General features: G+C 43.7%; 1 protein-coding gene across 1 annotated transcript in view; it reads right to left on the bottom strand.

The window, feature by feature from the left end:
- The window catches only part of NR4A3 (nuclear receptor subfamily 4 group A member 3), a 681,703-nt gene that overhangs the window by 458,583 nt on the left and 209,971 nt on the right, over positions 1–13,149 (bottom strand). The window contains exon 3 of the mRNA XM_086966912.1: positions 5,148–5,277. Coding sequence (XP_086823038.1) covers positions 5,148–5,277 — 130 coding nt within the window. The remainder of the gene's footprint in view (positions 1–5,147; positions 5,278–13,149) is intronic.

Raw genomic sequence — 13,149 nt, forward strand, 5'->3', positions numbered from 1 at the left:
CTCTTGTGTGATCAGAGGAAAATTAAGAAGAGAAGCGGGGTTAACCGGAATACAGCCTGGGTTAAAGCTGGGGTCAGGCTTGGGAATACTTGCTTTGATTTTAACTATCTTGTCCACGAAATAGCTGTTGGGGGAATCACAGAGAGATTGAGAAGAAGAAGGCAAAATGGTGATACGGTCCGGTTTAGCAAGTTCATTAACTATGGAAAAAATGTCTTTCGACTTATTGGAAGAGTTGAGGATTTTATCGGAAAAGTGCTTTGTTTTGGCCCCAAGGATGGCTAATTTGTAATCTTTTAAAGCGGAAAGAAAAGTGAGCTTCTTAAGAGAGCAGTAGTCCGAACGCCACTTACGCTCAGTTTGACAGAGCGCAAGCTTCATGTCTTCCAGGTCCTGGGTGAACCATAACTGGGCATCGTGAGGTCGTTTGTTTTTAATTTTTTTCAGGGGGACAAAGGTGTCCCGGGCCTTGGTAAGCCAAACGTGGATGTTATCGGCCTGGACATGGACGGACAGTAATGACCCAGATGGACCAAAAGGAGTTGGGGTCGAGGAAGCCAAAGAATGGCAGAAGGAAGGAATGTCAACTCGGCCCCAGTTAGGGACTAAGAGAGGATCAGAAGAGCCGGGTTTCAAAGCCACAGTTAAGAAAAGGAAATGGAAGAATGATCCAACCAGGCACATGGTGAGATCTGTAGATCAAAAACATCCTGATTTAGAGACCAAACCTGATCAAGTATGTGGCCCTTAATGTGGGTTGCTACGTTAACATGCTGAAAGAAATTAAGACCAGTTAATAAGTCTGTGAACTCCTTAGAGGGGGCACTTTCATACAGTGCATTGGGCCAATAATTAAAGTCCCCAATAATGAGGATTTTGGCGTGAAAAATCGCCAACTCGGCAACCATGCTACTGAATGACTGAAAAAAGCCCGGTGACTGGCCAGGAGGGCGATAAAAGAGGGCAAATGTGAGGGGGAGAATGTCTGAGTCAAGCGTAAAAAGGACAAAATCAACCAGTGGAATAGGGGATATAGTAATAGAGCTAACTTTATAGGTATGTGAAATAATGACAGCAACTCCACCCCCAGCTTTTTCATGAGGTCGGTTAGCCTGTAGGATATAGTAGCCAGCCGGGATGGCTGCCAAGATGTCAGGAGTAGACTCCGGTGTAAGCCATGTTTCAGACAACAACAGTATAGATGGTTTTACTGATTCTAGAAGGTAAAAAATCTCCACCTGGTGTTTAACCAGCGAGCGGGTGTTCAAATACCAGATAGTCAGGTGGTCTACATCTATAACATGACAATCAGAGGGGGGGTAGCCTGAGGGAAGTCAAGGTTGGAGTGGGACGTGGCGGTGGCAAGGCCCGTCCGAGGCAGGGGAGAGTTTGTGGGTTGCAATATTCCATTATCCTTGAGGACAACACGAAGGTGTGTGGCAATGGGCTCATGACCCCACAGGGAGTGAAGCTCCACTGATGAGTAAGTATAAGTAGGGGCAGTTTGGGCAGAATGGGTGGCCCCTGGTCCCGGCTTGGCGCGGACGGGCGAAGATGGGCTTGCCTTTGGCGCGCCCGCTGCACGCGTCCGCTGCGCGTTGTCCCCTGCATCCGGTTTTAAGGGGAGGAAGGTCCAAGCGCTAGAACGCTGACCTCCTCCTCCCGGAAGTGTGTGGAAAATGAAGATTGTCTGCAGCCGTGTAGGCTCCCTCCACATCAATCGAGCAACGCTCGTGGTGGACCGGGGAGTTTACAGGCAGTGGGCCAGGTGAGGAAAGCTAAAAATGAATTCCCCCCCGGTAAGCCGCTCTAACTCAGCGAAAAGAAGTTCAAACGAAATAAAATAAAATAAACATACAGTTAAAAGGTGCAGCCGGCAGCGAGTCCCAGCGCGTCCAACGCGCAAAGCCCCTGCGTCCGGTTTTAAGGGAAGAAAGGTCCAAGCTTTAGAACGCTAACCTCCTCCTCCCGGAAGTGTGTGGAAAATGAAGATGGTCTGCAGCCCTGTACGCTCCCTCCACATCAATCGAGCAATGCTCGTGGTGGACCGGGGAGTCTACAGGCAGTGGGCAAGGTGAGGAAAGCTAAAAATGAATTCCCCCCGGTAAGCCGCTCTAACTCAGCATAAAGAAGTTCAGACTAAATAAAATAAAATAAACATACATACTATTAATTTAGCAGGTTTCAATTTGTATCCCCCTATGATTGGCTACAAACACGGGGATGCCTGCAAGTGACAGCTGACCTCCATCATTGTGTTTCTATTCGAAAACGGGAAAGTTGTTTTTGTAAGCAGTTCAAGTTCCTCAAAGGAACTAGTACTGATTGAAAAAAAATATCAGGGAGAGGAGGCAGTGTTCACCTCTTTCACTATCTACTCTTCTTGAAACTGCAAATAATATTCCCAAAGTGGAAGGGGTACAAAAGAGACCCCTTCTCCTTTGAGAATTGGTTACTGCCGCCTTTTAGGAGTCATTAACCGATCAATGATTTGCAAATGGAACCGTGGTCGTATTGCAAAATTGCAACTTGGAAGGAGCGTAATTTTCAAGCCCCTTCTAAATTGTGATTTGTTATGTACGGCCATGCAAATATCAATACAATTTACAAACAAAAAACCTTGAGTTAAAGAAGCAGAACAATCTTTTTCCAGCAGCATATTACGCCGACTCTTAAAAAACATGTTTTCAATGTTCTTAGGTTTAAAGTATACTTTATGCTGTTAAAATACATAAGTGTCTGTTTGCTATCGAGTTGCGTCTATCATTTTTTATTATTTAGATTGGAGTCATAAAAAATATCAAAACGAAAAACAAAGGGGCTTATTTACAAGCCACTTGCGGAACCGGTATGTCATTTTGCCCATATTCAATCAATCAATCAATCAATCAAAGCATTTATATAGCGCACTACTCACCCGGAGGGTCTCAAGGCGCTAGGGGAGGGGGGGGACGCTACTGCTCGAACAGCCAGGTCTTGAGCTGCTTCCTGAAGGCAAGGTGGTCCTGGGTCAGGCGGAGGTAGGTCGGGAGGGAGTTCCAAGTCTTGGTGGCCAGGTAGGAGAAGGACCTTCCTCCTGTGGTGGCTCTTCGGATGCGGGGGACGGAGGCGAGGGTGTGGCCGGTCGATCGGAGCTGGCGTGTGGGGGTGTAGAAGTTGAGGCGTCTGTTGAGGTATCCTGGGCCTTGGTTGTGTAGGGCTTTGTGTGCGTGGGTGAGGAGACGGAAGGTGATTCTCTTGTTGACCGGGAGCCAGTGCAGATCTCTGAGGTGACCAGAGATGTGGTTGCGTCGGGGGATGTCCAGGATGAGTCGTGCAGAGGCGTTCTGAATCCGCTGGAGTCTCTTCTGGAGTTTGGCGGTGGTTCCGGCGTAGAGGGAGTTGCCGTATTCCAGACGGCTGGTGACGAGGGCCTGGGTGACCGTCTTCCTGGTCTCGGTGGGGATCCACCGGAAGATCTTACGTAGCATGCGCAGGATGTTGAAGCACGACGAGGAGACGGTGTTGACTTGTCTGGTCATGGAGAGGGAGGAGTCCAGGATGAAGCTCAGGTTGCGTGCGTGGTCTGTTGGTTTGGATGCGTTGCCCAGGGCGGGGGGCCACCAGGAGTCGTCCCAGGCGGAGGGTGAAGATCCCAGGATGAGGACTTTCGTCTTGTCCGAATTCAGTTTCAGGCGGCTGTTCATCATCCACTTGGCTACGTCTGTCATCCCTTCGTGTAGGTTGGCTCTGGCGGTGGTGGGGTCGTTGGTGAGGGCGAGGTTAAAAGTGACACACAGGTGGTGCAAGAGACTTGTAAATAAGCCCCAAAAAGCCTCATTTACAAGCCCATTGCGCTGCTAATGTCCCACATTTTTAGGTGAACAGGTGGTGCAGTGTGCCAGCTCATATTTACAAGGCCTCGTAAAGCTACCCTGCATGACTTCATGACCTTCAGGAGCAGCCCGTGCAGGTAAGGGGCGGGTTGGGGGGATTTGACAGACGACCACAAGGGGAAATGAAATAAATAATTATTTTTACTTCGTGGTCGTCTCTCGAAATTCCCTCACCACCGGCCCTTACCTGCATGGGCCGCGGTTGATGGCCTTTTCTAAATAGGCCCCTTTCACGCATTACTCTGCGTGAAGGGAATTCCATAGGTGTTGATGTGGGTGTTCCCACGTAACATCCATGGAACCTGACGCATTCCTAGATTTACAAAGTGTCATAATCCTGGGAAAGCATCAGAATCCTACGCCTCCCTAGGCATAGGAGTGGCACAAGGAGGAGAAATACTTATATTTTTACTTTCTGTGTGTTCTGCATTCTGCAGCACACACAGAAGGAACAATCCGCCTTTAATGATTCTTTATGTGCAGTAAGATGTCCCTTCTTGTACATAAACAATCATCACTGTAACTCATACACACTTGCACCATGTCACAAGGGTGTCTGCATCAGTAAGCAGCTGCTGTTTGTACGCCGGCGCAGAGAACAGGAATGTGCCGTATCTTTTGGATACAGCACATTCCTGCCCTTTTTTATTTTGACACTCAGCAGCGCAGCAGGAAGGTTTGCTGTGCTGTTGTGTCTCAAAATATAGTAAATGAGGCCCAAAATGAATGTTAGGTTAATGGACTACTTTTGAATAGGCTGTAGAACATCAAAGCCTAAACAATGACTATACTATTTAGCTCACAGGTACTGGTTTACAAATGTTTTTCTAAAATGTGCCTGTTGAAATATAATTGTAATGGCAAGTTTAATATGAGTTGTATATGTGAAAGGCAATAGATAGTGGGACACGAATGGCATCTTCCACATGACTGTCACATGTGCTATTATTTACCATGAGATGTCTAGAAAATCAAGAAATAAAATACCATGTCTTATACAAGTAAAAACGAGTCATGTAAATAAAAACACAAACTCTTGCAAACACGACATCATGAGCATTAACTTTGATCAATTAATAAAACATAGTGTCCAACCTAAAAACTCCAACTGCTATGGAAATATAACATTTTACATTGCTTTTTCCAATTTGCAAAGACAACAGGCACTAAAGTAACATGAGATCAAAGTCATTAATATAAAATTGTAGTTACATCTTTTTGTCATACAAAAGTTGAATCGCAGCTTCAAGAATAGGATAAATCATCAAATACCTTCTTTAACCATGCCAACACTGAGACACTTCTGAAATCTACAGTACTGGCAGCGGTTCCGGCGTCTCTTATCCACTGGACAGTTTTTACTTGCCAAACATATATATCTTGCATTTTTTTGTACTGTTCTCTGGGGAAGAAATGTACACAAAATATTCAATTGAGATTGACGTGAAGTATTTTAATTACAATATGAAATGCGACAGCGCAATTTGTATAATTTCATAAAACTAATTTTCTTGTATCATGGCCTGCAGGGGAAAACACAATGTTGTTTTTGTTAGCTGCTGACAACGAAATTCATCTTGTTTTTCTCTGAAGCAAGTCTAAAGAGACAGCCAATTTTGAATGATAAAATCAGATCTGAAATTACCAGGTCATTGCGTCATATCATTGGGGATTACATTATCTCCTATTTAATATCCCTTGGGGAACAATTTTCTACTTGGTCATTCGCCTGATTATTACCGACCTTATTAAAATGAAATACACGTTTGCTTTGATATGGACCTACAGAGACGGTTCATTTTTAGGATTAAAGATCAGCAAATTATATTACAAAGAGAAGGCTGGAAATGGTAATTAAAAACAATCATGGATGACATACTTGCCATTTCATTGTGTGATTCTGGAGAAAAACGCACACACGGAAACATGGAATGCAGAAACATTTGCCACAAATCTGTTTCTTCAAACTTTGCCAACTGAATGGTATTCCCAAAATGGTGAATATATCCCGATGAATTACCTTGGTATGGAAAGAAAATCTCAAACACTTCCTTCCACGTTCACATAAAACTTCTGCACACCATTCTTCTTTTTCCCTTTTATGAATTTGTTGTATTTGTGTGGATAACTCCCATGCCTTTCTCTTATCCCCTCTCTTCTTTTCTACCCTCTTTCTTTAACCAAGTTGGTTTCCCACCTTCTGTCATTTACACCTGCCATTACCTAGTAAGTCTGCGCTTGCCTGTCGTTGTTCCTCAACTCCAACCTACACCATAGTACTTCTACCCATGACTGTACTTTCGGACCTCTATCCATACCTCTACTTATGCCATGCCACATTCAGCCCACCAATGCAGTACTGCTTGTACCCGATCAGCACGCTCATACATCTACCTGAACAATAATCCCTCTGCTCATACCTCTACCCTTTTAACTCTACACCTAAATATGCGCTATTAACTCTACGCATCCTATATGCTAATACCCCAACGCGTAATCCAGTGCCCACACCCTAGTACATCCAACCCTGCACAACTCTAGTAACTCTACTCTTATCTATACCTAGGGCCACTGGATTTCCAAGGCCCTGACATTTTCTTTATAGTTATACTTTTGCACCATTTACTCCATTATTCATCACCTTCCGCATAATTTTTAAAGATTTTAGAAGAAACACATTTTTCCAAATTTGACTGGATTAAAAGTTACTAAGAACACAGCAACGGTTGTTGCAGCACAGTGGAAAACCCTAGGCAAAGTTTGACTGCTCATTTTTCAGGTGCTAGTTACTGGATTCGGACATTAAATTTATACTAATGAAGCAACATTTTGGTTCGGACAGTGTTTATATATGTGAAAGAGACCAACATAATTAATGATATAACAAAATGTGCTGCATACCACTACACGATTAAGTTAAGTTGGTAGAATTATATAGCGTGGCTTATCACTCATGAGGGTATCCAGACGCTGTCCATTGGCACGGGGAGATTAAGTGACTTACCAAGAATCAAATGATATTGCGCTGAGACTTGAACCCGGATCCCCAGCTTCCGAGTCGACAACTCTTGTTGCAGCACAACATCCACTCCTCACAAAATTTTCCTCAACCCTGCTGCATAATTGGGTTGAGCAGCTAATTCCTACATCACGTCAGTACCTTAATACCTCTACCCTTTTTCTGCACCTATTCCACCAGCTACACCCTAACAGCTATTCCCCACTTATAGCCTTCTACCTCTATTCCCCACATACCATATATTTCTACACTTGATGTATGCTCTAACACTTATTGAACCTAAGTCCTTCTATCCATGCCAGCTCTATTGCTCCTGACCTTCTCCTTACATGTTTTTATAACATTTTATTGCCACCATATCCCAATTTTATAGTATTTTTTAGTCAAATATCCACACATATTTTGAGGGAAATGTTTTTCTTTACTTTTAAAATTCTCTAAAATGAAATTTCCCTAACCTATGGTTGTCCAGGCTAGTGCTTTACATTTTCTTGTTTTGCAAAAATGTAGAGCTGTTTGCCATAAAACAAAAAAACTCCAACTTAATCACACATTTGTGCCCAATAGAAGACGTAGGGAAATCTGGAGGATGCAATACTCTGTCCCCCCCGCCATAATACGAGTGTTTTTTACCCAATGGCACTTGTAATATAGTGAATATCTGTCAAGTTTTGACAGAGCATCCCATTCACCAAACTCTAAATAGGGCCTTAATTCATAGTGGTTGGTTGATTCTAGGCCATGTGGCTTAATGAAGTTTGACATTAAGCCATTATTAAAAGAAAAACAGTTGAGGAGTGTTCCATGTTCCTTTTGTGTAAAATGCTATTTTGTGATCCTTTTTATCTGACATATTTTGAAAGGTTAAAACAAAATATTTTTATCATAGACATTGGAGATTCTATGAAAAATATTATGAAACGATACGTATGAGAGACGTATGGCGACCGTATCTTTGTGGAAATGTGTTCCAAGATGTGTATTAATGGCAAGGCCGGATTTGAAATTTTCAGAACACTTAAATCTGCTTGGTATTGATCTTTAATACCAACAAAAACATATATATTTTTTAGAAATGAAGTTCCACTTCAATATGAAAATGTCCAAAGCTGAACACTTAGACAATCCTAATCTGCAAATTCTTTTTTGTATGTCAATGTGAATTCGTTTGTGGAAATGCATGTATTTCATAGGCATGGCTGACCTACAACAAACAAGGAAATGTGAATATAAAGGAGTACTCCTGTTCGAAGACAAACACTAAATGAAATACTGGACAAACAAGAAGTCAATTTTTTACCCCTGTCAGTATGGTTTCAGGTCCAAAATCGGTACTGAAGAGCAGTGTCTCAACCTTAATGTATTGATCGGAAAGTACACCATAGCATAAAGCTCCCCCATATATCAGACATTTTTGGATTTGACCACATCGTTTGAGTATAAACCGTTCGAAGATGTGGTCTACTCTTTTGGCACTTGGCAAGGATGAAGCACTTGTGCACTTTATAGCTTATTTGCACAGGGACATTTTTATTTTTTATTAAGTTTTTATTGACTTTCCACAACAAATATCCAGACATCAAATTGCGAGGCATTGACATTCTCGTGCTGAGCACCGGTTACATAGAATTACAGCAAGCCAAAAGAATACAAAGTCATTTTTAGAGTACCTAGGAAAGGACTTCACTGTCAGTGCATAAAGTCTAGGATCCATGGAATGAGTTCTTCTCTGCAAACATTATATAAGTGTACAACAGTCGTCAGCATCTGAATAATTCAATATGTCATGTTCAGTTCTTCAACTTTAACATTTTGCACAAAACTATACCCTTCTATGAAACAGAAATTACCCACCCCTCCCCTTCCCTGCAAGCCCGGCCAACAATTTCCAACAGCAACACATTTGCATGCCCAGTACTTGATCCTCCTTGTACCCTGGCTCCATGTTCTGTCCCATGTATATCCTGTATCTCTTCTGTAGTTTATAATATACCCACTCGTAACGCAAGGAGCTTGCGCGATCATTAATCTGTGGTCCGAAGCCTGGGTGGACTCTAACATGGCTCCTCAATAGGATATTATATCCACCTCTGCACATTCTTCCATCATTGCGTTCCAGTCCATTGATATCGGTGTTTTAAGTAGGCCTCTATATTCATCCCTTTGTAGTTCAGTCCCTTCCACCCTACCCCACCTAACCATTTCCGCATGCCAGTCCTGCAGGGACGGAGCCCTAGCAGCCTTCCACCGTGTGGTTATTATCCTTTTAGCCAGGAGGAGTGCAAGGTTAGCAAACTTGCATATAGGGTCGCTCTTCTTCCCACGGGGACCTAGTCCCACTCCCAGTATACAATATTCCAATGTGTCGTTACTGCGCATTGGGGCAATGTCCTTCAAAATCTTGCTGACTGTCGTCCAGTAGTGCCTCAGTCTCGGACAGTCCCATACCATATGTACTAGTCCCGTATTGGGTGCGTGGCAGTGTGAGCATGCGTCACTGGCACCGGGAAACATAGAGCACAATCTACGTGGGGTCAGATAGGCTCTGTGGAGTAGCATCGATTGGATAAATTTAAATTTAGGGTTACAAGACACTTTCTTGGGGAAGCTCAGTATAGTATCCCATTCATTGTCTGTGAATTCATGGCCTACGTCACTTTCCCATTTATCGCGTAGTGAGCGTCGCGAGATCGCTGTTTCGGTACGGATCCCATAAGTTAACCATTTCGTCCGTCATGCGCCATGACCCATTAGATATTGCATGGTGAGCAGCTCATTTGTGGCGGGTTCGGTACCCTCTGGTGACCATGTATTGAGTATAAACCTGGAGATATGTGCATGTAACAGGAACATTGTATTGGGGCAGCATGTTCGTGCACAAATGTGTAGTGTGGCATTAGGATACCCCCTGAGAAGAACTCCCCCATGGTGGTGATGCCCACGTCCGACCACGCCCGCAGAGCACGCTTAGTGACCACTCCAGCTCATGTGAGGACCCCCAGTAGCGGAATGGTGGGAGCGTACGGTGGGGTCTTACTAGTGTACCTCACTGCGTTTCTCCAGTAGGAAATGGCTCTTCATAGTAGGTGGGGCGTCGACGCCGGAATAAAGGCCTGTGGCAGTAACAGTCTGTGGATAACTCCTCTGTCCCAATCTCACTGCGACATGTCCAACTCCTGCAAGTTACGTCCTGCCAACCAATATGCCAGCCATTGCAGCTGGCTAGCGTAACAGTATGCTCACAAGTCTGATTTGCACAGTGACATGAATTCCAGAATAAGAATAAATATGAAAGGGGAGGTGTCTTGGCATATAGTACATTTTAGGGGAATGAGAAAAGGTTGTGTTTAAGCCCCACTTTTATCTATCTTATGCATAAACGATCTCCACCCTTTTTTATTATCCGTGACCCCTAAAGTCCCTAAAGCTAAAGGCTCATTCTTACCAACAATGTTATACACCGACGATGCGGTACTAATGGTTCGTACCCCGAGGGCCTTAGGACAGCTAGTACAAGGCTTCGTACAATTTATTACATCACTGTACTTGCATACTAATTTTAATAAATCTTATATAATTACTTGTGTCCCGAAGAAACATAATCGGTTTCACTAAAAGTGGGTAAGTCCACTCTAAATTGTACCCGCACCTTCTACTATTTGGGATTCATTTTTGCTGAGAACGGCTCTTGGACAGCACATGTTTCACAAAGTAGCAACAAATTATCAAGAGTGATCAACTCACTTTTTAGCTCACCACAACCAAGGAGGGGTGGAGCTCTTCTCCCACTCCTGCAGGTTTTTAAATTGCAATGCCCACCTATAGCTACATTTGAGCCTGAGATATGGGTATTAATAAATGCAACTCAATTCAAATAGAAGAAAATATATTTTGTAGATGATCCTAGGGTCCCCAATTCTACCTCCAATTTTATCTGTAACAAAGAATTGAACATCCCTTTTATTGAAGTCTATATTTATGTTCGCCCCTTGTGTCTTTGGCTATCAATATAGAGAAACCCAATGGCAAGCCTCACTAGAGATATCATTTCAGATTGTCTAGCTTGCGAGAAAGGCAGGATTAGTCCATGGCTGACAAAAGTGGAATCACGTCTACAAAAGATAGTCTCTAAACAGATGTTTGAAAATCCTGATGATCTAAATATTACTAGCAAAAACAACTTCAAGGCAGGCTATCCCACATGCACTGACACTGAGTGAGTTGTCCAACCCCGCCCCGCCCCCCCCCCCGTCCCACAACTCAACCCCGACATCGTTTTCTCTTCCGGGTATGAGGAACCAGTCCCCACCCCTTCTGTTGCTGCCGCTGCTTGAGCCATAAGGAAGTGCTGGGGCTCAGCACTGTGGGGGTGCAGTGGAAGGTACTGACATGCCGGCAAGGCAGGCGAAAATAGATGTTTGACGGCAACCGCACCCTACATGAATTTGACCACCTTTGCGTTTTCTCTGGCTGCCAAGTGGGCGTCCCTACCCGGGAGAGTTCCGGTATAGCCCTGGCTGGTCTGGCTGGCGGGATCCTTGTTTCGGCCCTGCTGTTCCGTTGTTAGATGGTCTGTACTGCAAGGGAGGTACCTGGTACCATTCATTGCCTGTGCTGGATATATTGGGAGGAAAGGAAGGAAGTGGATGCTGGTTGGACCAGTTTTAACTCTATCTCACCCATTGATCGCAATCATCATGGTAAGCCCCCCGGACTTCCTTGAGAGCACCTAAGGGGTATTTCTTGGTGTTTGCCAGCCTCTTTCTCTTGTGCTTCATACGTCAGCATCCATATTTATGGACTGGGATTCACTTTGTCTTCCCCCCAAGGTGCAGTCAACCATCTTACTTATTTGGCTCTGGCACCTCTTTGCTGGACACTTGATAGTGACCACGCAATTCCAAGGCAGCATTGAGGGGGATATCAGGTTTCACATCCGGACAGCCATCCAAGGTAGTCATTATCAGAAGGGCACCCTGGTAGTGGGTCTGCATATAGATCCCTCTCCCCTAAGTCCACCCTAAAGCTTAAACGAACTCTTCAGCCCATAATAATGGGAAGGAGTACAAGGGGAGCTTGGCCCTAGTGGACAAGTGGGGAGGCTGGGCCTAGATATATGTGCAATCAAAAAGGAGTGCCTCTCCACTATTCAATTACAACCAAATTTATGGAACGTTGAAGACGCAAACTGTCGTTTCCAACCAGGTACTTTTATTTATACCAATTACTTTTTGAATTATACTTCATTTGTCAAACAAAACATATTATAAGCAGACAAAACCTGTGTATAGAATGAATTTAAACCAAAGTTAGAATTTTATACACAACACAGTGTCAAAACTGAATGTGAACCAAACTAAATGTAATCATTGATCAAACAAACAATAAATATAAAACAGACAGTGACATTTAAACATACATGGCAATAAATGGTAAATACATTTTGGCATTTGATTAAAGCAAAGCAAAAGTGAAGAGAAAGAAAGGAAAATTAGGAAAGGAACGCGAAGATGAATTCGGAAATCTTTTGTCACCAGCAATGGATGGTATATGAATTATCCTTTTCTAATTGGCCGACGCGTTTCGAATCCAGAGGTTTACTTTCAGGATTCTCATCAGGGCACAATTATTCTGTCTGTGAATTTACAAAAAGAAGAAAAGCTTTTTGAGTATCATAGGTTAAAGAAGAAACAAAGTCTCCCTATATTGTGACACTCAGCTAGAGAACCTACCGCTTTGAGAGGAAGCTAATTCAGTGGAAGTTTGTCAGTGCAGACTGAAGGAGGGATCCAAGAAATGGAGCTTCCTACAACAAAGTGAATGGACATTAGCACGATTGCAAAGTCTAAATGCTAGAAAGTGCAAATTAATTAAAGATAAACGTACCGTCGGTTATTTCAAGGTTAGTGGTGACGGTTATCTTTGGAATGAAAGCGGGCTCTTCGGCGAACTCTTGATTAGAGGGAGGCCAGTGGCGCTGTGTGCAAGAACATAGATGTTGGTATTGGGAGCTGAGGTCTAGAAGTTAGCTAACTGCTATGCTGACTTACGGGGAACGTACCTTTTCAATTTTTGATCAAAGTCGATCCGACGTGGTCCTAGTTACTGGACAGACTTGTTCTTAGGATCCGGCGTGTACAAACTCCGCCCGGCTCCGTTTCCGCTTGAGAAAAACGGAATAGATTGTTAGCTTATTTTTAGCGTTGACCGCGAGTGAAGCAAAAGCCGGTGGCAAGGTGCCGCAGGAGCGCCGCT

The sequence above is a fragment of the Lissotriton vulgaris genome, chromosome 4_1, assembly GCF_964263255.1.
Source record: "Lissotriton vulgaris chromosome 4_1, aLisVul1.2, whole genome shotgun sequence".
Taxonomy (NCBI): domain Eukaryota; kingdom Metazoa; phylum Chordata; class Amphibia; order Caudata; family Salamandridae; genus Lissotriton; species Lissotriton vulgaris.